At 39.9% G+C, this 27,335-nt stretch overlaps 1 protein-coding gene across 1 annotated transcript; it reads left to right on the top strand.

Annotated features, from left to right (window-relative positions):
• On the top strand, positions 1 to 27,318 carry LOC139730770 (U2 snRNP-associated SURP motif-containing protein-like). The gene is made up of 22 exons (XM_071641631.1): positions 1 to 40; positions 3,715 to 3,810; positions 4,184 to 4,298; positions 5,011 to 5,144; positions 6,280 to 6,359; positions 7,079 to 7,212; positions 8,357 to 8,442; positions 10,239 to 10,404; positions 10,938 to 11,164; positions 12,089 to 12,132; positions 14,121 to 14,225; positions 16,744 to 16,810; positions 17,781 to 17,965; positions 18,409 to 18,571; positions 19,288 to 19,455; positions 20,437 to 20,568; positions 21,119 to 21,254; positions 21,828 to 21,994; positions 22,751 to 22,878; positions 23,577 to 23,703; positions 24,608 to 24,718; positions 25,117 to 27,318. The coding sequence occupies exons 1-22, from the start codon at positions 11 to 13 to the stop codon at positions 25,660 to 25,662; spliced, it is 3,147 nt and encodes a 1,048-aa protein (XP_071497732.1). The 5' UTR covers positions 1 to 10; the 3' UTR covers positions 25,663 to 27,318.
• Positions 27,319 to 27,335: the final 17 nt, after the last annotated feature.

The raw sequence follows: 27,335 nt of genomic DNA, 5'->3' as shown, positions 1-27,335 counted from the left end.
GTCGAGCAACATGGCGGGGATTGCGCCTGGGACAACGAAGGTGTGATATATTTTGTTTGTGCTTAATTGTTATGTTATGGTCTGAGCATACTATGTTTGTAAGTTGGTGGCATGCCTAGCATTATTTTCTTGTCGCCATATATCGATGCTGGTAGCATTGAAGTGGGGAAGATCATAGATCCGACATTTTATTTTTGCGCACAGTCTGTCTACGTACAGTGGCAATGCAGTGTTAGTAGCTGCACCTGCAATGCACGGACGCGGACGCAGCATGCTGCATGCTGCATGCACTATCGAGTATCGTACATGTACACTAAACACTACATTCTACAGCAGCCAAGCCATGCATCCCATGCAATCGCCAACGCATCGCGACATAACAGCGACGGACGGACGTGACATGGCACAGTCTAGTTTTTTAGCTTCACTGAAGCTATTAAACGTTAGAAGAGGCGATTTGCCCGTCTAATCTATAGCTATTAGTTACTCCTAACGTTAGACGTCTAACTTTTACACCTGTAAAAACTTTAGCAATTTGAATTTAAAGACCAAAAGAGATTGCTCAATTGTACAAATTGAACATGTGATGTGATGTAACGTAGTTGTCGTTGGACAGAGACATTACAAGACAAAGTCACATAAAGAGTAATTATTGATCGAAGTCAATGATTCCGGCTCCTGTGTGGAGCAGTCGCGCACAGATCAAACGTAACGATAAATCAAATTTCAGACAGCTTTTTTTACATTCAAACAAGTTTGACATGACATGACACATTATGCAGCAATATTTGGGGTAAATTTCTCACATTGTGCAATCGAAATACTAACTCGGTTATAACGCAGAAATTGTATCCATATCGCAACATCGCCGTTCGCTAGCTGTAAGTCACCATTTTGAATCTGTAAGCCAATCACATGCGAGGTACGTGTTTTAGTAAAAAAACACGTAGAAACTACCTCGCATGTGTGTTTTACAAGTAGCTCTAGAAGTACGTTGGAAATTCTACCAAAATGTTGGATTATTCATTAATCTGGTGAGTGTAGTGTATTCTTAAAAAGCTGATTTCACTATAGAAGCTTAAATTTGCCGACCTAGGGCCGTGATAGACGCAATCGAGAAGGGTGAGGTACCTCACCCAATTTTCCATAGAGACAGTGGTTAAGAACACCCACACAGCAATGGGTACTAATACCTTCCGTCTGTCTACGGAGGACAGCGTTAATGGCAAAATATAAAAGAGTCCTCCGGACAGACGGATCTTTCCATCTAGAGTAATTAGTACTATTACTATTTAGCCTACCCCCAGTTTTTGTCTGGATTCAGGAATCTGGGGCCTGATGGGGGGGGGGGGGGGGGGGGGTTTCATCAATCTTAACGTTAAAGGACAAGTTCACCTTCATAAACATAAGGATTGAGATAATGTAGCAATATTAGTAGAACACATTACAAGTTTGAAGAAAATCACACAATCTGTTCAAAAGTTATGAATTTTTGAAGTTTTTGCTCAGTAACCGCTGGATGAGAAGACTACTGCAGTGTATGAATAACTTAGATGTCACATGCGTACAACGAAGGAAAATATAAAGAGAATTTCACAAAATTCCATCTTTTGAAAAAAGTACACATTCCCCTGACTCGTTACCGACATGTTATGGGTAATATTATTCCCCCTGCCTTTAGGAAGAGGCAAGTCAAATGCTCTTTTATTAAGCGAAAAAAGTGAAAATATGTTGAATTTTCTTTTACATTTTCTTTATACTGTTGTACGCATATGACTCACAAGCTGTAGTCTCCTCATCCAGCGGTTCCAACACAAAAATTTTAAAAATTCATAACTTTTGCATCAATTGTCCAATTTTCCTCAAACTTTCACTGATGTGTTCGACTAATATTGTTGCATTCTCTCAATCTTTATGTTTATGAAGGTGAACTTGTCCTTTAATCAGCGCTGACAAGTTGTCAGTCTTTGACAATTTCAGCAAAATCCTTGGTTTTGAGTGGCTGAGATGCTCTGGTCACTGACACTAGTGACAGTTTGTGGTGATTCGACTGATTGTTAGAGTCTGACGACTTGTCAGCGCTGACAACTTTCATGAAACGGTACCCAGCCCAGGACACTTGTCACAAGCCAGCAAAAATTCTACTGATAACTGTCACAACACAGGCATATCACTATTAATTTGTTACCAGTAATCACATCATTTCACGTAAATTTACTGGCACAAGTCATTCACAATAGGAAAGTGCCTGAGTCACCTCAAGAAATCCATCTAAAATCCCAAATTTTGCTGTCAAAATGCAGAATCGGCTCAGCTTTTCCAAAGCTTGCGTGAATAAGGTCCCGTGTTAAGATTTGGGGCGAAAAAGTGCTGAAGATTGAGAAATTGAACAATTTGTGAGATATTTTTCTTAATTAAAGCAAGATCAGAGTATGATGGTATCCTCAAAAATACAAAAGAAAAACTAAATCTCTGTACTGCCGATGCAGTGAACAAATGTACAGCCTACAGGGGCCGAATCGCCAAAATTCGGACACAAATGGGCGCTGCAACATCCCCTTTGCAACCTTTCACTTGCACCAACAAGGTATGGCATCTGGCGCATTTTTCAGCGGTCTTGTATGCATATTGACATGGAACGCGCATAGCGTGTGTCCGAATTCTGGGGGCTTATCGTGGTATAGTAATATTTTGGGATTTTGTGAAATTTTATGATGTATTTAACAAAATCAACGTTGAGATAAGAGAAGTTTGATATATAATACATTGTTGTTATCATAACTAATTTTGTTCATATCATTTTAGTTGAACCATGGACCTACAACACATGGACATTCATCGCTCGTTAATTAATTCGTGCACCTGTTTCTGTCAAAAGCATCACAAAAACATTTGGAACATGCTTTCCTGCTTTGATCCAGTGTTGTCCACCGACAGCCAGCCTGGATAAAAACAAGACGGCGCTTTGAGAAATCTAAAAACTACATGCGCATAAGCTAATAACTCTCTTAAATCAAGAAAAATGCATGTGCAGTTGTAGTGTATATTGCAAAATCATCGCTAAAGCAATTTCATTTGCGAAATGCAAGTACTTTACAAGAAAAAACAACTAATTAAGCAGATTGACTGTGATTTGTAATCTATTTTTCCCCATTTGTCGCACATTGTTTCAGAGTAAACATGGGCAGTGACAGTAGACGACATGCTTGTCTTGCCATTCAGGGATGTTACATGCATGGCCGCAAGTGGCCGCTTCAGTAATTACCAATTTTGTGACGCAAAATTTGTCCTTGTTTCAGGTTTGGTGCTCCCCATCATTGGTGTTTATTCAAAGGCAGTTGAGTCTGAAAAGGCACCTCAGCCAAATATGACTGAAATGAGGGAAACCGGGTTCTTTTGACAGTGATGATGCAAGATTACACAATCGTCATTGTCCAAACGTCTGAATGTACTCATTAAGATGCACAAAATCAGGTGGCGGTGGTGAACATTGGATCAAAGAAAGACCTCCGTTCATGGTCCATATGTGTAGTAGGTCCATGGTTGGACAAATATTGCAGAAAAGCTTAAGTGTCCAAAAACTGGTGGTTTTACTCTAGTCCCATTAGACCCTACACTTTTCTTGGACCATTCAGCAAGCCTTGTTTTTGAAATATTTTAATCATTCTTATTCTCCATGCTCACAATTGCTTTTCTTTTCCTCACATTGCATAGAATATTTCCAAGACCAAGTTACAGGCCTTCAGCATAGGCCAGATGAACTTGACGAAGAAGAAGTCCAAGAGAGTGGAAGAAGAAATCAGAAAAAAGGTATGCCGTTGATAGTTTGATTTGTTATTTTTATTTATTAAAATTGAACTTGATATGCCACAGCATGTATTTTGTCTATGAATAACTAAATAACTTCTCTTTGTAAATAAAAGCTGTCGTGGCAGTCTTTTTTTTTTCTGTGGTCAGACTAATATTACATCTTTGATATTTTTTTCTCTTTTCAAATCCATGGTGAATATAATATTGTAAGAACATCTTGAATGAAAGGTGTCTGAATCATTACTTTAATTGAGAATTTTAAAAAGTCCTGCATGTGGATGTACAAAGTACAAGGCATTATGCATGTCATACATGTTGTAGTTACAGTAGTAGAGTCTTATATAGTGAGCAACCTGCCTTTTTGTTTCAACAGGAACAAGAGAAAGAGACAGCAAAGATATTCGAGGAGTTTGTCGCCTCATTCGAAGGGACACCATCAACTTCCAAAACTTTCGTCAGGGGCAACACGATAAATCCAGAAACTAAAGGTGAGTGCTGATAGTTCATGAGTAAGTACTGTACTCACAAATTGATGCGTCTGTAGATTGTGTGTTTACTGTCAATGCCAAGGTGTTGCAACCAATTCTTCAACAGATGATATCACTATATGGTAAGAAAATGATGATGCATCAAATTCTTTAACAAGAACTCTCTCACATGCCTATCATGAATGCATTCATATCATGTAAGTTAAGTTTCTCATCACCTCTCTAGAAATCGATAAGATTTCTTAAATGACTGAAAACATTTCTACTGCTGTAGATTTTCTGTGCAGGAGCCACCCAATGTCAATTGATGGAAATGTTACCAAAAAAAAAATCTAAGTAACCAAGTCCTTGCAGCATAAAAGTTGACAAGATGTAATTTCATGTGTACAGTATTGGCATGGTATGACTTCATTTCAGATTTCTGTAGGTCAGTCATGATTCTGAAATGTCTGGAAGTGATATGCTTTATACAAAACAGGACTGACATCAACTACTTAGTCGTGCTCCTGATATTTTAATGTCGAAAGGACTAGGTGTTCAGTGTGGGAGAAAAAAAAAGGTTGAAAGTATGAGAGAAAATTTTTTTAAAAAAGAGAGGAAAAGTAGAAGAAAGACGTGTCAGAGATTCTGTTAGGGAACAGAAGACAACTTCACAAATATGAGATTTGTGACAAGCTCACCATTGCTCTGCTATGGTACATTCCCTTGACAGTTGAAACCACCGATGCCAAGACAGGCAGACTGTACAAGCCAACGTCAAAGATTGCAGAATCGGTCTACGCCCGCAACCAGAAGAACTTAGACGATGCCAAGAGTTCAAGGGCAGAGAGCCAGACGCTCTCCATGGTAAGGGGAACAAAATCTTTAAATTACCACATGCTCTCACTACTACACATATTGAGGTTAGTTTTCAAGCAAGTTTGGATTAAAGTTTGTGTATAATTCTTCTTGCAATCTCGGAAATTAGATTCATTTCATGAGCTGGTATGTTGTAATGTTTGGTAATTTAAACGTTTCCATATAATAATGAAACTTGAAACTTCTTCATGATGGAGGGGGAAAACAATAGTATAATTTCCAGCTTGAATTTATTCAGAGGCTGAAAAATTCCAACCATTACTCTTTTTTTTTTTGGGGGGGGGTTGTTTTTTTTACCACTGTGCAATTTGTTCAGTGAAGGTCATCCAACATATCTTGGCATTGGGTGATTTCAAGTTCGGTGCTAGTGCAAGTGCTAGAGCTAGCTCCCAAATAAGTGCCTTAAATTGAGCTCCAGCACCGGTGGTCAGATTAACAAGGCGATACCGATCAAAATTATCGATCCAACACCGAGGTGCTAACATAGCACCACCGCGCAGTCCGCGGGAACTGCGCGACGAAAAAAAAATTATTACTGTGATTACAGTCAAATATTAAAAGATGCAGCCATCCCTTCTCCAAAATACGATCTTAATTTTGCTCCCAGGCTCAGATTTATGTAGCCATGTCTAGAGTGTTTGTGTACGTTACATGGGCAACCATTATAATAGCATAGGTTTTAACATGTAAAACGTGCATCTATTACGGAAGTGAATGCGGGTCTGCACAGCAATGCTAACACCAGCACCAAACTTGAAATGACGAAAACGATGAAAATGATAACCCCTAGGGGCTAGTGTTAGTCAATGGGGAAAAAACACGTAAATTGCTAAGACAAACGGCAGAGCTCGGTTCAGCAGACGACATTCAACTACGGGAAATATGTCATAATTTTGAGGTCAACTCCCAACACCGACGTGATATCAAGTTCGGTTTTATAAGGACTGAACTTGAAATCACCCATTGTATTCAGGTACATTTGACTTGTGGCACCTGTGAACAAAGTGTAGGGTTACACAGATAGCATTAACTTACATAAGAATCACAGGTGATAACCACAAGAGTTTATTTGAAATATTGCTCAATTTGATGATCGCCATCGTGTTTGTTTTAATCACCATAGAAAGCGAAATTGAAGAAAGAGAAAGAGAAGGAGAGACAGAAGAAGAGCAATCTTGAGCTGTTCAAGGAAGAATTGCGAGTGTAAGTAGTTCATTCAACTATTTTCCAGTCATTCATTGTAGAGCATGTTTCAGACTTTAGTATTCATAATGTAGGATGTAAACTCTTTGATTATTTCAGTACAGTTGCATGTTGTTTCAGTCAAACCTACTGTAGTGGCCACCTGCTGTAGGCGACCTCTAATGAAAATCCCCAAGAGAGAAATACCCATGTTCAAGACCCTGTCTGTAATGGCCACCTTTTTTATCTCCCTTGGGTGGCCGCTAAAGACAGGTTTTACTGTAGGTTAGTTGTCTGTTTGTTTGTTTTTCATTCTCTGAACTAATTTTATACCAAAGCGGGTACTGGCTGATGCCATGATTATTTTTGTTTGCTTGTTTCTGCCATAGGAACATTGAGACCATTCCATTGAATAGACATTCATAGGTGCATATTTCATACTTGTGTAAGAGAGATAGACATTGATTTGTTTCATCCTTGTTTTATCTGCTTAGGGTATTTTATTATATGGCAAAACCCAGTGGTAGGAATTGCCATACCCATCTGAGCATTATTTCTATCAAGAACCAAAAGGAAAGGTCAAGGACACTCAGTGCAAGTTTGTGACAAAGGAAGTCTGTTCTTGAGGTGCTAATTTGTTTTCAGGTTGTCTTATTAGTCATTCGTAAGTAAACTTTATTTGATTATTTGTTGTAATGCTCAAGCTATCTTATCACCAAGTATTTTTCTGTTACACCAAGTTTGCAGCAAGAGAGAGAGGAGAGACACAAATTGAGGAAAGCCAAAGGGGGCAGTGACAGCTTTGATGAGCCCATCTTACCCACTCCAACATCCACCTCAGCATCCTCATCATCTTCAGACATACGGCTGCCAGGTATTGATATAAAAGATACTAAAGAACCATATCAAACTAGGGTTTTGTTCTAGATTCTCCCAGAATACTGCAGGTGCTGACAATGCCTTTCCAGTGCAAATTCTGGAGCCAACTAGAAATAACTTTTTGTTTTTGTTTTCAAAGAGGGTTGATGCTCAGAGTTTGTTCTGTTGATCTTGTTAGTCTAAAAGATCACGCAAATTACTTACACTCTGTTGGAAAGAGAGTGTATCTATATGTATTATTTTTACCAATTGATAAGAATTTATATGATCAAAAGTTTGCTTGTGTGTTTGTGTGTTTGTTTGTTTGCTTTGAAGGCAAACTAGTGTCATGGCAGCAAGATGGTGTGAAGAGAATGAGCTATTTTTATGAAAAAAAAGTACTTAAGCATTGAAATCATGGTCACTTGCTATGCTGTGCATTTAATGAACAGTAGTAAAATCTGCATTTGTGGGGCCAACATGACGATTCTGCAGGATACTTTGTGAAAACTTCAATATCTATTTACATTTGTATAATAGTGCGTTCAAGCGCTCTAAACCGAACCAAAGTGAACCGAACTAAGTGGTACCGACCTGTACTGTGCCAGATTTTGAGCGTTTGAATGCTCTTTTGAGAAACCGTAGTTATTTTTTAGAGGGAGTCGTGCATTTTGTAGCAAGACTAAGAGGGTCTTTCCCCTGGCACGCTTGAACTGCTTTAAAGTGTCCTGAACAAAGAGAAAGAACTCTTTGCATTATGATGTATGTGCGTGTTACACGCATTCGTCACATGCGGACCTTTGGTACCCTTCTGGAGCATATCAGGAAGTAGTCTACTTTTGGCTCTGTTCGGTTTCGTATGGTATACTTTAGGGGCATTCGAGTGCTCCTCTGGAGCGGGTTTGGTACATATCAGTTTGCTTTAGGAGAGCGCTCGAACGCACCCTAGGAGGATCTAGGAATCTTCCTGACTAATAGATTATTGTACTCATTGAAGTAAATCTCTTACACAAGTATCTCCTCATTCCTCTTTGAAATCTTTTATGAATGTGATGGGTAAATGTTGGCAGCCCTGACCTGTGATGATAGAAATGCTAGAGTGAGATGAAAAGACTTCTTTTATTTTCTTCTTCCACTTCATTTTGCTTCTCTGCATTTAGCTGGGATAGAGGAGTACAGCTATGGGTCACATGACTACGGAGATCCAAACACCACTAACATCTTCTTGGGGAGCATCAACCCAAAGGTGAGTCATGTTCTGTGTCCAGGCCTGCCAGTCACAGAGCTGGCACCATGGCTGTGGATAACTTGCTGCCCAAGCGGTATTTTCCATCCCCCAATTAGCATTAACCCTAACTAGGCCGGGGGGGGGGGGGGGGGGGGGGGCTCCGAGGCCCCCCCCTCGACGTTTTGCGCGATGTATCGCAAACGCGAAAAGCTATCGCCGCGACGTTTCGTGACTTTTTTCTTTCGAGTCTTCCGCATCTTTTGACACCAAATTGGCGACACCCGGGCGCGCGGTTCCGAAGTTGCGCATAGATATGTACGTGCATGTCAGCCCAAAAATTGCTCAAAAATGTGAATTTGTGTACAATTTCAATGCAAACTGTGCTTACAGGCAAATTTCATAGAAGTGTGATTATTTTGGGGTTTTATTGATTAAAATCAATTAATAACATATTTTCTTGTACGTAACAATGTCGCGGACAAGTTTCATCGAAAAAACAATGAAAAACATAAAGTAAAAAAACAGAAATACATAAGAAATAAAAAAACAATAAAATACTTAAGAGATTTTTTCTGATGGCACAATTTTTTTCTCTTATATTTGCTTAGGACACTAAAAAGAATATTTACACAAAAGATGTGTCCATTTTGAGCTTTATTTAGTGATTTATACCAAATTGTCTGATTTCATGCATCATGCATAAATTAGCATAATTTAGCATAAATGATAATTTTTTTAAAACTTTAACTTTGTAGTACTTTAGATTACATCATAGGCAATGTGTGTGCCAATTTTCGTCGCAATCGCGCGGTCAATGGCCGAGATCTGGAGGGGGGGCCTGGGAGGCTCTCTGAAGTACCTGTTAACCGTACTAAGCATGAGCGCTGCACATAAAAGCATGAAGAGCACATTTTCGTGCAAGCCATATTTGGGCACCATGCGCATCACATGACAGACAGGTCAGTGGACAGGGGCAACGAACCTCATTAAAGCCAGGAGCGGTGCCAAAGTTGCCTTGTCCTCTTTTAAGTGGGCTTATGCGGATATTGAACACAAGAGGGTGACATAAAAGGTTACAGACACACACACAAAAAGGAAAAGAGCCTTGTCTAGGCTGTAGACCACTGTGGACTGTGTGTTCAGATGATAGATTTTATGGCCTCTGTCAATCACAATCTTGTGATGCATGTGAAATCACCTTTAACATTGTAGCCCAGACTTGTGTCTTGTCCTGGGTGACTTGAGGGAATTTCAGTATCCTGCCGTAGAAAGCACGACGGGTATATTACTTTTAGAACAAGCTAAAGGCAGCTTGCCGAACAAATACAGTAAGAGTCAAGTGCAAAGTCAGTAGATACAGTACAAGCATGAGGGAGTTCCTGAATAGTTTTAATGGTATTGGTTTATGGTTATAAGTCACTTTATTTGTGGCGTAATAACTACTGAGAAGTACCCGTCCTTGAACCAAATCTGATGGTATGCATGCATAGAAGTTTATGATTCCTTCTCTCCCCCTCCCCCTCCAAAAAAAAAAGAACAATACAACAAACAAAGAATCTCACATGAAAATGATAGAAATAAGCCCACCATGTGTAGCTTTGTCTTCTAAAAATATATTTCCTGATACAGCTGGGACCTCCCTCTTCCACAGTGCTATGCAATTTGGAAGGACAAACTTGAAATTGCGTATTCATTCATTTGCTAGTACTTCAGTTGCAGTGGGGTAGTCCATACTGACTGCTAGCAGGATATTTTTAATGTTATTAATGTTTTCTGCCATATTCTCTCATATTTTCTTGTGGACCGTGTTCTAGATGAATGAGGAGATGCTGTGCCAGGAGTTTGTCCAGTACGGGCCGCTGGCTAGCGTCAAGATCATGTGGCCGAGGACGGAAGTGGAGAGACAGAGAAACAGGAACTGTGGTTTTGTGGCGTTCATGAATCGCAGAGATGCCGAGCGAGCCATGAGGGCTCTAAATGGTAACCGGCTTTCCTTTGCTACTTTCTCTTTTTTTTTGGGGGGGGGGGACCTCAGTCGCTGTGATTTGCCCTGTGAGGTGGTAGTTGTGCTGTAGACGCACGTATGTCTGCGAACTCTACCCAACTGAACTTACAATTCATTAACTACTGGCAGCACTTTGAGAGCATATAACTTCCACCAATGCCGTAGGGCCACAAACACCGTGATAATGTCCTTACATCTTTTGTAGAAAACAACCCTGGATCCACACCATAATTTGGATCACCACTGCAAACTAATCACCTATTCCCTTGAACTCAACAGACCTATCTTGAAAATTTGCAGAATACCATATTTAATCCTTCAAATTTGTATTGATCCTATGTACCTGTACATGTATCTTATCTATATCTATTCATAAACTGTAATTCTGGTTTGGGCTCAGTTTACCTGCCTTGCTAGTAACTTGTTTCTAGGTCACCTGACACAGTCACCATCAGCGATCATCAGAGACTTGACAGCTCCTACCGAAACTTTTTGTCATTATCTGCAGGCAAAGAGATCATGGGGTATGAGATGAAACTGGGGTGGGGCAAGGCAGTTGTTATCCCGCCCCACCCAGTCTACATCCCCAAGGCCATGATGGAACTGACCATGCCCCCGCCTCCATCTGGCCTCCCTTTCAATGCCCAACTCAAGCAGAGCTCCAAGAGGGACATCCCCAAGTTGCCTCCTCCCGGAATTCCCCTGACGGAGGAGGAGGATGAAGAACTCAACGAGGTGATACATAGCTCTGATAGCAAGCAGTTTTGCGCCCATTGCTGCTTGTCACTCTTTATTTTCATGTCTTATTTTGTTAATTATTCATCTATTTATTTGAAAAGTATTTTGCACCATTGTTTGGGATGTCTTTGCCTCAAGTTTCCGCCTTTCCGGAGTGTTTAGCATTTGATAGGCCATGATAACAAGAACACAGAAAATCGTTGGGCGCTGAGCTTCTAATTTGCTACTTTCTGTTTGGACAAACATTGTCTGGAAACTCTTGCTGGTGAAAGCACTTATGACAATGACTGTCAGGACGCAAATACGTCATGATTTCCTGCAACAGTGTATGTTGGGAAGGAGAGAACAGATTACCTAGCCAGCCTGTGGAAAACAAAAACATTGATATTTACCTTTGTATCATGTGATCATAGTGATATTGCAAGTCTGCTATAATGTATTAGTGATCTGTTAGAAGTTTGTATTCTTTTTTTTTTTCATTATTACCTACCAAATTGAAAATCCTACTTTATTAATGAGTAACTATGCCCTAGAAATGTATAAGTTTTCTTTACAATGGCCCTATTATGAGCTTAGTTTGTTTGCTGCAAATATTCATGTCTCTAATATTTTTGGACCCAGCATATAAGGTATTAATTCTGATTTCGCGATCTGGAGAGAAACCATAAATTTCTTTTAAAAAAGAAGAAAAAAGGAAGAAACCAAATATTTTGAAGATGAGATTTCATTTGACAAATCATGCCATGAACAGTTTTCATTATTCTGTTGATACCACAAACAAACAAACAAAAATGATTCTCTGTCACAATTTTTTTTATCCGTGAATTATGATGTTTGGTGCATTTTACTGACGCTTTTCCTGTTCTTGTTTCGACTCTCGGTTCGTTCCTTCCTTTCTCCATCGTCTCTACTTCCTACCAGACCTTAAAAGAAGCAGTTGTAAAAGTGGTTATCCCGACCGAAAGGTACTGGAAACGTCTTGAGCGTCAACTGGATTTGAAAATCGCTATGTTTTATTCTCTGCAGTAATTTTTAGTGAAGAGAGGCGTCATATTGTGATTGCTCCCATTCTATTTTCTTGTTTCTCCTTTAAAAAAGACTACACAAAATTATTACTTCCAACACTCCTAAATGCTAAGTGGTGTAAGGTATTTTAGGATAGTCCGAAACCTCAACTGACTTATGAACTTCATGCAGTCACCTGTTTGACTTTGTCGGTGAATTTTCATGTTATGTTGCTGTTCAAAGGCTCATACATGGAGAGAAAGAGCATATTTAGATTGTAAGTTGCGTTAGCACATGCTGCATGACATGAGGTTCTTGAACATAGGATGTCAAATTCACACCGGGACATTCACAAGTCAGTTGAGGTAATGTAGAAGTTCTTGTTAAGGAAGAGATTCAACAGAAAAGTGAATGCGCTTCTCTCAACAAGGTACGTATAACTTTTTTTTTTTTTTACTTTTTGCATATTATATTTACTCAAGATTGCCTTTCCCCATGGGACCAATAGCTTTTTGATTATTGTTTGTTTGTTTGTTTGTTTGTTTTTTTGGGGGGGGGGTGAGGGGGTATTTGGTATACAGGTTTGGTGAAAGAAAACGACAATGTAACAGCTTCTAGATTCTTTTTTTTTTCCAAGTTGATGTGCTTGTGTAATACATTTGCCCTTTCAAGCAGGCTGCTTTGTAATACAGATTACATAAAGTGCTTTTTGTTAGGTACAGTTTGCTATCTCCAGTCTTATGAAGCATTCCTTAGATACTGGTCGAAGTGCTACTGGACAATTGATACAATAATTGTGGTCTTGTACTCTTCTAAAAAAGTAAATGTGATTTTTATAGCATTTGGTGTGAGTCGACCATATTTGTATTATCATCGTAAATGCGGTTGTTTAATAAAAAAGCCTACAAGATAATTTTGTCATGAATAAAGTTATAAGTTTCAGATTTTGTGGTGTAAGGGGAGAGAATATCTGTCAGGCTTACTTGCCAAGTTTTTTTTTTTTCCATTTGTCCAGTTATATCAGAGAGAATTTTATTCAAGGTACAATCTGAATAAGGGAGAATGTTTTACACTTGACACATAGTACATATGTACATTTGTAATGAATGGGACTTGTTAGGTAGAGGAACAAGAGAGCTCCGATCTTATGTGTTCAGTGTGTGTGTTGTTCTGATCTCCTGTTGTAGCGGATGCCACATTCTGTAATGTTGGGAATGGTAGAACTGATAAGTTACAAGCATAGTTCCGATGAACTTGCCTGAGATGGATGATCAGTCTAATTATGGCATTTTCATAAATCTATATTACATTATGTATGCATTTAAGATTTCAGTGAGAAGAATTGTACTCAAGTTAGGTGATTTACAGTTTCTGTGAATTGAGGTTTGATTGGTGAAATGTTTTAGACATATCTGAGATAAAAATCACACTTGTTTTGTAAATTTCTTTTTCAATTACTGAAATTTTAGAATTGACAGAATAACATTGTCGGGAGTACATGATTAGATGACAAAACAGAGAAAATAGCTTTTGATTTGTCATTTTGTGTTTGACTGTAGGGGCTGAGTTTGTTTATCCACAAAGAGGGTTTTCCTGTTTACTTTGCTCTTCTTTACGACATTTTCCAGACGCAATGCTTCATTCATCCACTTGTTCAGTAACAGGAGAAATAGCGATATCGTCCATGTTTATGTTTGTGTCACATCACTCATTGAAAACTGCCATAGGGGCATGCTTGAATCCGTCAAAAACAGTAATGCTGAAACCGTATCATTACTGCAACGACCATGTCACACTGCTTACATGGAGAGAGTCATACTCTCAGATCTCTCAATTTCTCTATCTCTCTCTATCTCACTTATGTGTGAAGTGAGATGAGGTGCTATGGCCGTGTGCCAAACAAGCAAGGGTGTGTTTTCCGTCTTTTATCTTCCCCCTACCTGCATAGACCCCTGCTCCAGGTCATCCATCGCATGATCGAGTTCGTCGTCAACGAGGGACCCATGTTTGAGGCCATGATCATGAACCGGGAGATCAGTAATCCGATGTTCAGGTGGGGCAACTCCTTCCCATCTGTCTAGAATGCCAGTTGAGATCGCTATTAATGTTCTGTGTGTTTGTTTGTTGCCTATATACACTGAGTAGAAAGCCCAGGGAGTCCCATTTTAAATGTCTGTATCAATGATAATGTATTGCACTGTATATTTCATAGTTATGATATTTTGCAAATTTGGAAGAAGTATTGATGTTTTCTAACCCTGGTGATGATTCAGAGACACATTTGTGTTACAGGAGGAATGATTTTTTGAGTTAATTTTGCAAATATGTCATTTGACTCTGTTAAATTGGCGCAAAGTCAAAATTCCCTGAAATGTACAGTACAGTGGTGGATCCAGAGGGGGGCACTCCAGGTGCGCGCCCCTCTTTTGTTTTTTGTTCAAACAAAAAGAAATAAAAAGGAGAAAATGAAATGAAACCCGGAAGTGCGACCAAAAATATCCCCCCCCCCCCAGAATTCCTGGATCTGCCCCTGCAGTAGATCATCTCTGTTCAAGTATGATCGGAGAAAGGTCGGAAAATCTTTTAGTATAGTGTCCAGTCTTGTCCATTTGTGCAGTCAACATTGAGATTGCCGCCTTTGACGTTGAAGCTGGAAGTCTTAGAGCTTTACCTTGTGAACTGTGACGGCAATCACATACAGAAATTGGTTAAGAATTGGATTGAAGGCAGCCAAGATTTTAAAGATGTATGTTTCATGAGAAAATGTCATTGCTAGCCATTCTGGCATTTTCCTACATTTAACCAGTATATGTAAATGTCAGTACATGGTGCATTATATGTATGGGAGCAAATACTGCTGTAAAGGGATTGTACAGTTTAGGTTAAGATGGGCTTCAGGTTTCCAACGTTTTTGATGATGATTTGTTAGTTTGTTGTTGTTTTTAATGCCTCCGCCACGAAGTGGTGCGGGAGGCATTATGTTTTCGGGTTGTCCGTCCGTCCGTAATGAATTTTGTGGACAGCGTAACTTAAAAACCTTTTGAGGTATCCTAATGAAACTTGGCATGTATGTGTATTAGGGGGTGAAGTTGTGCCTATCAACTTTTGGGTGCACATGCTCAAGGTCAAAGGTCAAAAGGTCAAGGTCAAATATGTAAAATTTCACTATTTCCACCATATCTATGCAATGCATGAAGATATTTTCTTGAAACTTAGTGTATACATGTATTACCAAATTAGGATTCTCTGGTGAAAGTTTGAGGACAAAGGTCAAAAGGTCAAGTAAGAATATGAAAAATTCACTCTTTTCTCCTAATTGTTCAAGGTATCTTCATGGAATATAGTATATATACATGTACTGACTGGCAGTGATTATCTAGAGAATTTAGGGTTCATGGGGTCAAAGGTCAAGGGCAACACTTCCAAATTTTACTATTTCCCTCATATCTATGCAATGCCAGCAGGATTATTTTTTTTTTACACTTGGTGTATGCATGTATAACCTAATAGAGATTCTCCTGAAAGTTCCTTTTTTTTTTCCTTTTCTTTTTTTGCCTCAAAGGTCAAAAGGTCAAAGATCAAGTGAAAGGGCTGAACTAGCTTTTTCCTCCATATCTCGGAAGTGGCTCAAGTTATCTTGAAACTTACTACATATTTATGCATGTTCTGCCTGACAGTGATTATTGTATGAATCTTAGGGTCAAAGGCCAGATGAAAATGGTAACAATTTACTATTCAATACAGAAATTGCACTTTTTCTCCCTACCTTGAAAATTACTCAATGCATTAACTTATGAATGGGTCAAAGTCAAGTTAAAGTCCTTAAATTCCCAAATACATGCTCTCCTATTCATCCAATTAAACCTACATGTAGGTCAAGGAAGGTGAACATTCAACACATTTGTGACAAACTTGTCATTTTAATATTTTGCCAGTTTTGTGAAAGTGTAATCACACATTGTCCACATGTACTATAGACCTATTAGGAGAATCATGCATTATGGCGGAGGCATACCAGTCGCCATAGCGACATTTCTAGTTTAAATAATGAGAAACCTCATGAACTATCAAACGGCATATAATTGTCAAAAGTATTCAAAGTTTATTTGATGAAAATTAATTTTGAAATGGCTGAGATATGCAAAACAAAGTGATCCTAATAGAAGGTGGGACCAACCCATTATTAGGATCACTTTGTTTTACTTTGTTTTTGGATATCAGCCATATCAGAAGTGATTTTCATCAGATAAACTTAGAATTCCTCTTAGAATTGCATACCTTCTAACATTTCATAGATTGGTTTCTAAGTATCTTACAAAAAAGTTAAAAGCTGAATCCTCCCATCCACCAATACTATACCATCCTTTTAGGAATGAATAAAACTCTGAGCATATGAGGGAAAAAAAAACCCTTTGGCATTTCAAAAGACTTGATTTTCACACCATTTTAAATCCATGACCAGAATTTTCTCTCCCAGTGAAAGAAGACATTCTGATGCCCAGTATACATCATGTGTAGTACTATATAGATCATTTATTTATTTATTTTATTGCTGTCATTTGTATTTCCAGATTTCTGTTTGACAACCAGACACCTGCCCATGTGTACTACAGGTGGAAGCTCTTTTCAATACTTCAGGTACGATTATGGTCACGCAATTTTACCTATCTATAAATTGTATTTGAATCTTGTTCAATGTGTTTGCTTCTATGCAATGTCATAGTGGACTTTAGCTTGCGCATGTGCCATCATCTTGTCTGTGGCATATCTATGCCCTGTATGATTCCACATGGGGTGCGCACTGGCAGTTTGTTACGGAATGGGTTTACTGTAAAGCACGATATTTTCACAAATTGGAGCCATGGCCTTTGTCATGGCATTAAATTTTCGCGGATTGCCACTGGCATTCACTTCATTTAGTGGAGACAAGAACTATCTCATGCATTTTAATGTCATACATGTATCATGGCTCGCGAAATATGCGAAATTAAAATGCATGCAAATATTTCTGGTTTTAAAGAATTTGCCTTTAGAGCTGTGACATTTTGAGCATCTAGTGTGTGCTCCCTGGTTGTCAGTCTTCACCCTGCTTGTTTAACTTAGGAATGAATGGGAAAGGGCCTCTCACAAAGATTTGTTTGATGATGAAGTTCTGATGAGAGAGAGAGAGATATGGTGTACCAGGCTTGGGAATTATTTTGGCTATTGAGATGCAAGTGACATAATAACAGTATTAATGATAGCTAGTCTTTAATTTCAGACATGTTAAGAATTTCTATGCGCTTTTCAGACTATTATTATTGCATGTAAGCATCTCTGTAATATGCTCTTGAAATCTCCCTAATTTTTATAGCTGAATGTTTAATAGCTCTCCTGGGTGTGATATCACTGGAACTTTGCTAGAATTCACAGTAGTCTTTGTGACATAAATCCATAATTTACCATACCCTTATCGTGAGTTTCCAAGACCTCTGGATTTTATATCAGAATCTCCGTGGCGAGATTCTGCATTAATACCAAAATCTTGTGCCTGTACATCAATTCGGAGTCTTTGTGCCAAGCATGTTGCATCAGAGCTGAAGTCAATGTTTCTCAAATCTATCTACAGGGTGACTCGATAGGTAAATGGTCGACCGATGAATTTCACATGTTCAAGGAGGGCTCAATATGGCGACCACCCCCAATCAACCCATACCAGCAAGGTATGCCTGACGAGCTGGCACCCAAAGTGGACAGCAAACCACAGGTGGTCGTTCCGGCAGAGCCACCCAAGAAAAAGAATCTCACCAATCAGTAAGTGCATGTTGGATCATTAAAGCCTTTGGGGGCCAGGTTAAGACAAACTGTGTTCAGTTGTTGGGGAAGTTCATTGCAGAGACGTTCACAGTTGTCAGAAGTGGGAAAAGATGTCAAAAAGGATGTAAAGAAATGTATGAATTAAAGTAATTGTACGATTTTTTATTTATCTATTTTTTTTTTTGATGGTGGCACATGCGCTTTTTTTTGCCCATTCAGATTGGGGGGAGGAGCAGGGTTTTGTGGGTTGTTTTTTTTTCACCAACAGGAAAGTACTTGGGATGATGTGTGTTCAGTCAAGGGTGTTATGAAATGTCATGCAGATTACCACCGTGGAAAGCATTAGACTCGGTCTTTATTACGGAACTCAACTCTCATTTGTAAGCAGTGGTATGTAATGTCAGTCATGCAATATTCTGCCATCTTCACCTTCACCCTAGCCAAAGGGACAAACTGGAGGACTTGCTGCGTGCGATCACCATGGACAGGTTCAAGATCGGCGAGACCATGGTCTACTGTCTGGATCACGCCGATTCAGCCGAAGAGATCGTCGAGTGCATTGCAGAATCGCTGTCAATTCTCGAGACGCCTCTCCCAAAGAAGGTACCCTTTGTTCTTCTTCGATGAATGTTTTGCTTTACTTTCAGCTTAAGTCTTACAGGTGGGTGCGTTAAATCTAAGCTGTGCACCAAGATTCTTGTGTATTTCTGACCAATGAATGAAAATGGAGCAGATCTCACACCGGAGCACACATGCTCAGTATTACATTGGTTGCCATTGCTTTCCATTGCTTTCCATTGCTTCAGATGCTTGCTACTGTGCACACAGCTTAAATGACTAGTGCAGCAAATTGGTGCACTATTTTGCAGACACTATCCATTAGTATATATTGTGTATGTAAGTATCTTGAGAATGTCTTCTTGATCAGTTTGTGCTAAGTAGGATTTGGTAGTCGTGTAGTAGTTGTGTATGTTGTTGATAATAGACAAAGAAGATGAGCTTCTCGGGGAGATACGAAGATACGTGTGGAAATGAGGTAGAATCAATAGTCTGATTTCTTTTTTGCGTACCAGGGAATGAGAGAAATTTAATTATCATTTGAAATAAAAACACAGAGAGCAACAAAGTCTGAGCCAATTATGTGGAAGGCATGATTTGTTCACAAGAAGTCAATAATCTGAACCTATCTAGACGATCTGTAGTGTGACTGGTGGGTGGAAACTTATACACCATCATGAATGTAAGTTGTCCTGCATAGATTGCTGTAGCTCACTCTCATACATGAGACAAATGTGGTCGTGTGTCTGTCTCCATACCAGATCGGTAGGCTGTTCCTGGTGTCCGACATCCTGTTCAACTCGAGTGCCAAAGTCGCCAACGCCTCCTTCTATCGCAAGTTCTTTGAGTCCCACCTGCCAATGGTCATGCAGGATGTACGTGAGGCTCATAAGAACATCCAGCAGAGGCTCAAGGCAGAACAATTCAAGGTGAGAACTGAGGACTCTCATAATACTCCATTTATACACAAAGGTGGACCTGGGAGCCCTTCTGAAGTGCTTCGACTTGTGCCCCTCTCATCTGTTCATACAGAGAATCAACGCTTGCTGAGACCATGTGCAAAGTGGCTGAGAGGGGCGTAATTGTCATGGTGACCGAGTGCATGGGGACTTCTAATAAACAAACTATATGCACAGAGAGCAAGGCATTCCACTTCGAGAGAGCTCTAAACTTTGATGGCCGTTTGAGTTTAGAGTGGTCCTGAGCCTAGCTTTGAGAGGAGCATAACATCAGAGCTCTTGAGGACCCGCTTGCCTGTTCATACAGAGTTCAGACGGGTTCAAGAGCGCTCCTAGAGCACTCTTTAAAGCTCTCTATAGATGAGGTATAAGCTTTTGATCAAGATGTACTCGACAGTAGGGATATTTTCTCTACTGTGTAAGTACTGCACAGAAGGTAAAGAGATGTTTAGCCTTGTGAGGGTGGTACATTTGGCTCAGTGAAAGCTGTTTGAAAGTTGGGACTGCACGCATCAGCAAGTCATTGCCCTTGTTCTCCATTCTCATTTGCAACAGTGCTCAACATTTGTTCCTCTACAAATTGTTGCTGGAAAAAGTAAAGTTCAAATTTCCATCTCTCTCCTTTGCTATTTCTGCCATGCGCAAGTACCCTGTAATATATGTGTATACTTTAAAGGGGGTACCTTGTGCTTCACTTGAATTTAATGTGAAACCAGGAAGTAATCAACTGTATGTAACATGTTCAAACTGAGGAATATAAAGCTCATTCAACACAATGATAAAAAAAAAAACAAACAAACTAGGAACCTGAACTGTACTTCTTTGAAATAACCTTGTTGCAAATTATGATATTAATTAACCTGTGTCAATTATGATATTTAGAATGACAGTTGTGTTCAAGAAAAAAAAAAATCTTCCTCCTGTTCATGGTGTTCACTTGTATTCTTGCAGCAAAGAGTCATGGCCTGCTTTCGCAGCTGGGAGGACTGGGCCGTCTATCCAAACGAGTTCCTCGTGCGTCTCCAAAACATCTTTCTTGGCTTCATCGATCATGACACAGTTAGAGAAGAGCCAAAGGAAACGGTGAGAAATCAAGCCCTGAATTCAGAATGTAGACTCTGTGTTCACAATTCTATGTAAGCGTGTGGTTTGTTGTAAGAAAATGTGCGACCCATAGGCAAGGCTTTGTGAAGCGTGTATTTGCTCATCTTTATCTGGTTTAGGTTTTTCTGCTGCTTCTGCGATTCCAAGACTTTGGACATCAAGATATCCCATAGAACATCAAATATAAATCAGAATGTGCTTTATTCACAATTCATCATCAGTAATTGCTAAATTCAAGAGCAAATCTTTGCCTATTTCATCACTCCATCATGATTTCCTTGATTTGTCCCTGTGCGGTTGACAGGATGTTAATAAAAGTGTCCACAAGTGGCCAAAATTAAAGCCTTGAATGACTGGAATACCATTGCATTGCACACTCGTAAGCCTAGCTGTGTAGGAGGCACCGACACTGTGGTGTGCAGAGTGTGTGTTCAAGCGGTCGAGGGTAAAGTGGCTCCTGAACTTCTGTCATGTGAGAGATAGTGTAAGTTTCACCTTTCCACAACATCCCTTGTCTCCATGACAACAGGTGGAGGAGGAGGATCTGGATGGCATCCCATTTGAAGATGCTGAAGAGAAATCGGAGGCCAAGAAGGAGCGAGAGGCCCGAGTGGACATCGATGGGGTTCCTCTTGAGGAACTCCAGGATATTGATGGAGCCCCTCGTAAGTGATGATGCTTCGTAGGTTGTATGTGAGGTGGGGCGGGGTCTCTTATTATCAGTTTTGCGCTTGACAACATTGTTATCTCACTCTTTAGAGCATGTAAGAAGGTAACATGATTACTAATCTCTCATAAGCTCAGACTGATGATGAATGGACAGTTGAATGCACTCACAAAGAATCTTTGTGTTGTGAAACAAATATGATGATATGGAGTCGATTGTAAAGGAGACGGATTGTTCTTTACATATATATGTCGATGAGGATTTCAGAAGTTGAAACTAATTTGTAGCTCAGTTGACACATTTGATATGCTAGATTGTCTCAATGTCAATGTAGCATTTTGCAAGTTAGGGCAACTCCTTTGTAAGCTCCAGAAGGAACTCTGTCAGAGTTGTTCATGTTTCCGCAACTGCAGAATCATCTGGAAAGAATTGATACCATTATTAAAAACAAACAAACAAACAAACAAACAACACCTTTAAATGGTAATTTCAGTGAGTTTTAGACAAGATTCAGCCTGAAGATTTTATGGAAAACCTCTGAAGTTCACAACATTTTGTCCTTACCGTGCAGTTCCAGGTGACGATGCAGGAGAAGATCTGGACGGCATGCCAATGGATGGAGACCCCATCGATGGAGCCCCCATCGATGGAGCCCCCCTGGAGGACGATGATGACCAGTCATCGCTGTCCGGCAGTGCTGGACTAAAGACTGGCCGCGAGGACGGCAAAGGCTTCAAGGTCAGCCAGCTCAGATTCCAGACAAACCTGGCTTAGCATTCACCCACGTAGAACTAACATTTGTCCTCTTTTCCTCTACTGTGTATCCCCCTCTACATCCACACCTGTTGTATGGAATGATGAGGGTATGTTGAGATGGTGTCCATGTGGGGATGATCAAAATTATAGCACAAATACCATTTAGTTGTCCAATTTATATAGACTCTCAGCTTGTTATACTTACACTTTGTTATTGCCATAGCATCTTTTTTTCTTTTTTTGAAGGACTTAGAACTTAAAATTGCACAAGAGCAAGAGCTTTGAAAAATAATGGAATATATTGTAGTGCAAATATTTTGCATGTTTCACTTAATGTGATACCATCTCATCATTAGAAATATGTGTTTTGTTCACTTCATTCTGTCCATGTGAGTCTAGGACATCTTACTTGACGTCACGCATCAAACTCATCATGCCAAATTTGTGGTGTAACAGATCTTAAGAAATACAGTGCACTCCTGTTATAATAAACATGGTCATAACGAAATTCCGGTTACAACAAAGTAAAAATTTAGTCTGCGACATTATCCACTCTATGTATTTTTATTGTTTATTTGTTCGGTTATAACAAGTTTTCAATTTAACGCAAGAAAACTGCCAGTCCCGAAGACTTCATTGTAGCAGGAGTCCACTGTACAAACCTCAGTAAGTCTCGGTCTAATTTTGGTTTTATATCAGACTGATGAAAGAGTATCACTTTTTGTTTCCTCCAAGCAGGTTGCTCCATCAAAGTGGGAAACGGTGGATTCTTCCCTGCTAGAGGCTCAGGCCATGACTACATCAAAGTGGGAGACACTCGATAAGGACGAGGAATCAGAGAAGGAGGTTGAGGAACAGAACGAGGAGTGAGTTGCTATGGAAACCGTGCCTATATGATACAGGATAATACAGCAGGATGAGAAAGTCTTATTAAATCATTTATACCTCTGCTTTTGCTGTTACGAGAACATTACTGCATATTGCTAGTTAATGTCTTAGGTGTTGGTGTGGAATCCACAGAAGCAGTTTATGCAGTATATCATGTTTTTGTATAAATATTTCTGTTCACCTGCAAAATGCATTGGCAAAAAAAAGAATAATAATGATAATAAATAAAATAATAAGTGGAAAAAGATAAGTGGATTGAGCAGTGCCGAGAATAAAAGTACCAATTGTGATTTATCTCAGGTGTACAGACGTATGGTAAGAAATTCCTTTAATACGAATAGATTTGCAGTGTCTATTTCCTTTGCTTTGAGTGGTGGTATTGAATGTTATTGACATTGTTACTACCTTGAAATATTATGGAGAACAGACATTTGCTTATAATGCCTCAACCTGATGGAATATTCTCCCTTAGAATGGACAGATTAACAGTAATGATGAATTCAAGTCTGCCTTGAAAATATATTCTTTTACACCGTAAACAAACATGAAACTTGTTACCATCGTGCATATTCTTGTATAGTTTTTCCTTTTCTTGGCTGCATAGGGACATATACACTCTGTGTTGTGCGCTGTATAAACATTGTTAATTAGTATTATTATCTCTTTGTTGCCATAGCGATGAGAATGAAGAGAGGGAGGACAATGATGAAGATGAAGACACACTCCAGGGATCAAGTGCAGCTGATTTCTTCAAATCTTCGGAGATGACGGAAGAGAGAAGAGCAAAACTCAGGGAAATTGAGGTGATTATACACTCCAAGGCATAATACAGTTCGACCTCGATTATCCGGTCTCCTTTTATCTGGAAATATCTATTATCCAGACGCGTTCACACAGTGAAGGACCTGTTTTCTTTTTCATTCAAAAATTGAGAAAAAACAGTGACTACAAACTCAATTAAAATTTCCACAAAACTCACACGATTTACGTACAAGATATACTTTATTTTTGTGAAGAAGGGACTACAATTTTGCGCAAGCTGGCATAGATTACACCACTGATGCGGGGTACGCTACCTGCCTAGCTGCCAGTGCACTGGGACGGCAGCTTGGACGGCAGCTATATGCATTAACATTGTGTCTCCCATATGCGGCCAATTCGCTTATCTGGATGAGCGCCGGTCCCGACATGGCCGGATAATTGAGGTTGAACTGTAATGCAACCGGCTCTCACTCTTTCTTTCCTGCCACATCTGCACCTCTGCAGTTTCCATATATCCTCCTCCCTCACCACTTTTTGAACAGACTGCATTTCAGGGGAAGCACATTTTAAATTCTGCGGTACTCTTGATGCAGAGAAAAGTAGGCTCAGTCATGGCAGTACTCCTAAAGTTACCTATTCTGTCAATTCATTTCTTTTTGAAAGTTTGAAAATCTCATATCGTTTCTCTAACCGGGCAAGGAAAAAAAAGAGAAGTGTTCAATCTGTTGGATTATGTGGCTGACTTCCAGTGTTTACCTTTTGAATTAAAAGGAGGAACTCCATGACAATCAAAATCTCAGCAAGGTTGTTCGATTTAGGAGCATGTTTCTTGAGGCTGCTGCTGCTGCTGTCTTTGCTGTTGTCATTGTCTAGAGATTCCTTTCAAATCCAATCTGTCAGACCATGTGGCTGACTTCCACTTATTACCTTCCCCCCTCTCTACAGGTGAAAGTGATGAAGTTCCAGGATGACCTTGAGGCTGGTAGGAGGAGTCGCAAGCGAGACATGACACTTCAGGCTCAAGTGGAGAAATACAGGCAGAAACTTCTCCAAAAGGTCAGTCTTCTATTACAAGATGGAAGTGTTTTTTTTTTTTCAAACTAACTAGCATCAATGCAGGCTTCATGAAAATTCTGGCAGAGGAAAAAGCAAAACATGCCTAATGTTCAGTTTGTCTAGTATGATTTATATGAATGGAGTCTCTGATGATAATTGTGTTTCATTTTGTTTTGTTTTTTCTTTGCTATGTACTTCGTTCTTTATTTTATCAGGCCCTTTTTGTGCGTGTGTGTGAATTTTGTCTCTGATTGCTTGTTCACAAATCAAGCACAATGCTTTCCGCGACTGTAATGTTTACATGTGGAAGAGCAGCTGGATCCCAAATTCCTTAAGTGGTCATATAAGAGGTTTTGTATTGGTTTTCCATCTATTTTGCTTTGTTTCATGTAATACAGGAAAAGGACAGAGAAGGAGAGAGACAGAAGTCCAAGTCAAAGGACAGGGAGAGAGACCGTCTAAAAGAGTTTGAGCGAGCGAGGGAAAGAGAGCGGGAAAGGTTTGCCAAAGAAGAAGACAGCACGGAGGAGGAGGAGATAGAGACACCCTCGCGGCGTGACAGGGAGCGCAAACGGCGGCGGACGCGCAGCCGGTCCAGTAGCCCCATGAGCAGCAGCTCCGGCAAGCGCAATCGGTCGCGATCGCCGTCCGCGTCCAGTCGGCGCAGCGGCAGCCGCAAGGTGTCGCCGGACTCGCTGTCAGCTCTCAAAGAATACCTGGACTCCCCCTCAAGCAGGTCGCACCGCTCCGGCTCTCGCTCTCCCAAACGCTCCACTCCCCGTCACAGGTCGCGGTCACCCAAGAAGTCGCGCCGGTCGAGATCACGCTCCCGCTCACCTCACAGAAGATCATCCCCATCGGGGTCAAGTCGAAGGTCACAGAGGTCGCGATCGAGGTCACCTCACAGAAGATCAAGTTCTCACAAAAAGAAGAGCAAGCACTGATGCTGACATTGTGACATTTAGTGAATTGTGCATTCCGATACATTTTTCATCATAGACATTAGGAATTGACTTGATGAACTTCACATGGAATTGATCAAATTAATCAGAGTATATTAATGCCATTGTTAAGCATCTTTTTCTACAAGTGGAATTCTGTTGTTTATATGTTGTCTTTGAATGAAGAAAGTAATGTTTTACAACTTCAGAACAAGAGTGGGAATGACATAAATTGGAAGTACTTATGACTATAACCCTTTCCAGGATAGGCTTTGCCCAAGTGTTTATTGTTGGGTTGGGATTTTTTGTTTCTACAGTTCACCATATTTTACTTCCGTCTTGAGTTCTTTTCAACTGGCCAAAGTATGCATAATTTCTCAGATCTTGGAGATGAATATTACCCTGGAGAATACCACACCCTGGAGAATACCACACGCAGACATTCATGAATGCTACATATTGCAATTTTGTAATGATTGAAAATTTAATTCATTTTGACATGGAGTATGTGTTTGTTTGTTGTTTTTTCCGTCAAAGTGCATGCCCTTCAGGGGCAATGTGCCCCCCCCCCCCCCCCCCCATTAAAAAAAATGTAAGAAATACTCTTTTTTCCAGGCTTTTCTGTTCTTAAACCATCTTTTTGCTGCTCTCATATGTTGGATATCAAGACAGGGCTCTTGATCAGTGACTCTAGGTTCAGGTCCAGTTTGTGCAAACATTTGTTGTCCTTTGACACAGTTTATCTGCATGACTGTTCTCTTCTCAGCATCAGTGTGTGCTGACTAGAGAGACATGCATTCATGTATTTTGCTGTGAGCCTGGATAGGCAGGCCATCACAGAATGGGATCTCGAGAATGAAAAATATGCTCTCTGAGTACAATGTACTGTTACATTTTTTGGAAAAAGGAATGCATCCACTTAACTTTGGTACGTGGTTCCACATGCAGAATGCTTTGACTCCGTGAATTGGAAAAAGGGATACAGTCCGTCATGTTGCTGCCTCCTGTTGTAAAGTGGCAACAGAGGGCAGTGTGACAAAAGCTAGCCACTCCGTGCTGGGAATGTTACTGTAAAACAAGGAATGTTTGCAAATTTCGCCAGAGCCAAGATTCGCGAAATTAAAATGCATGGGAAAGGTCTTTTCAACACTATAATACGCATTGAATGTGAGAGGCAACTCACAAAAATTTCATGCCGCGAAAAAGCCCGTCAGCTCCAATTCACGGAAATTTCATGCCGCGAAAATATCGTGTTTTACAGTATTCAGCAGGGACACTAGTGCTGCTTTATCTTCAGCATTGTGTGGTTCAATCTGCCGTCTGATATTCTTCCTATATCACTGCCTGGACCCTCCAGTGTGTTCGCAGTATGCCCGTCTTTGTACCACGCCCCTCATGCTCTTTGTATTTTTTTTTTTCAATCCCAATCTATATCTGTTCTGTATCTGTTATTTCAGGGTTTTCATAACCAAACTGTGACATGAGAAGTACATTGTTGGTCTTTTTGTTTCTTTCACTCCTTTTTTTTTTATTTCAGTGAGAAAGAAGCAAGATCTGTGGAAGTTCTTGAGGTATCTTCAAGAACGAGTTGCATTCATTGTAATGATTATGGCATTAAAATTCTACATCGATAATGTAAATATTGTCAAAAGAGAAAGTTGGTGAGGATGTTTTGT

The sequence above is a fragment of the Diadema antillarum genome, unplaced genomic scaffold, assembly GCF_040938485.1.
Source record: "Diadema antillarum isolate AM-2024a unplaced genomic scaffold, OU_Dant_1.0 seq00000333_RagTag, whole genome shotgun sequence".
Classification (NCBI taxonomy): Eukaryota; Metazoa; Echinodermata; class Echinoidea; order Diadematoida; family Diadematidae; genus Diadema; species Diadema antillarum.
This window is presented reverse-complemented; position numbering and strand designations above follow the sequence as displayed.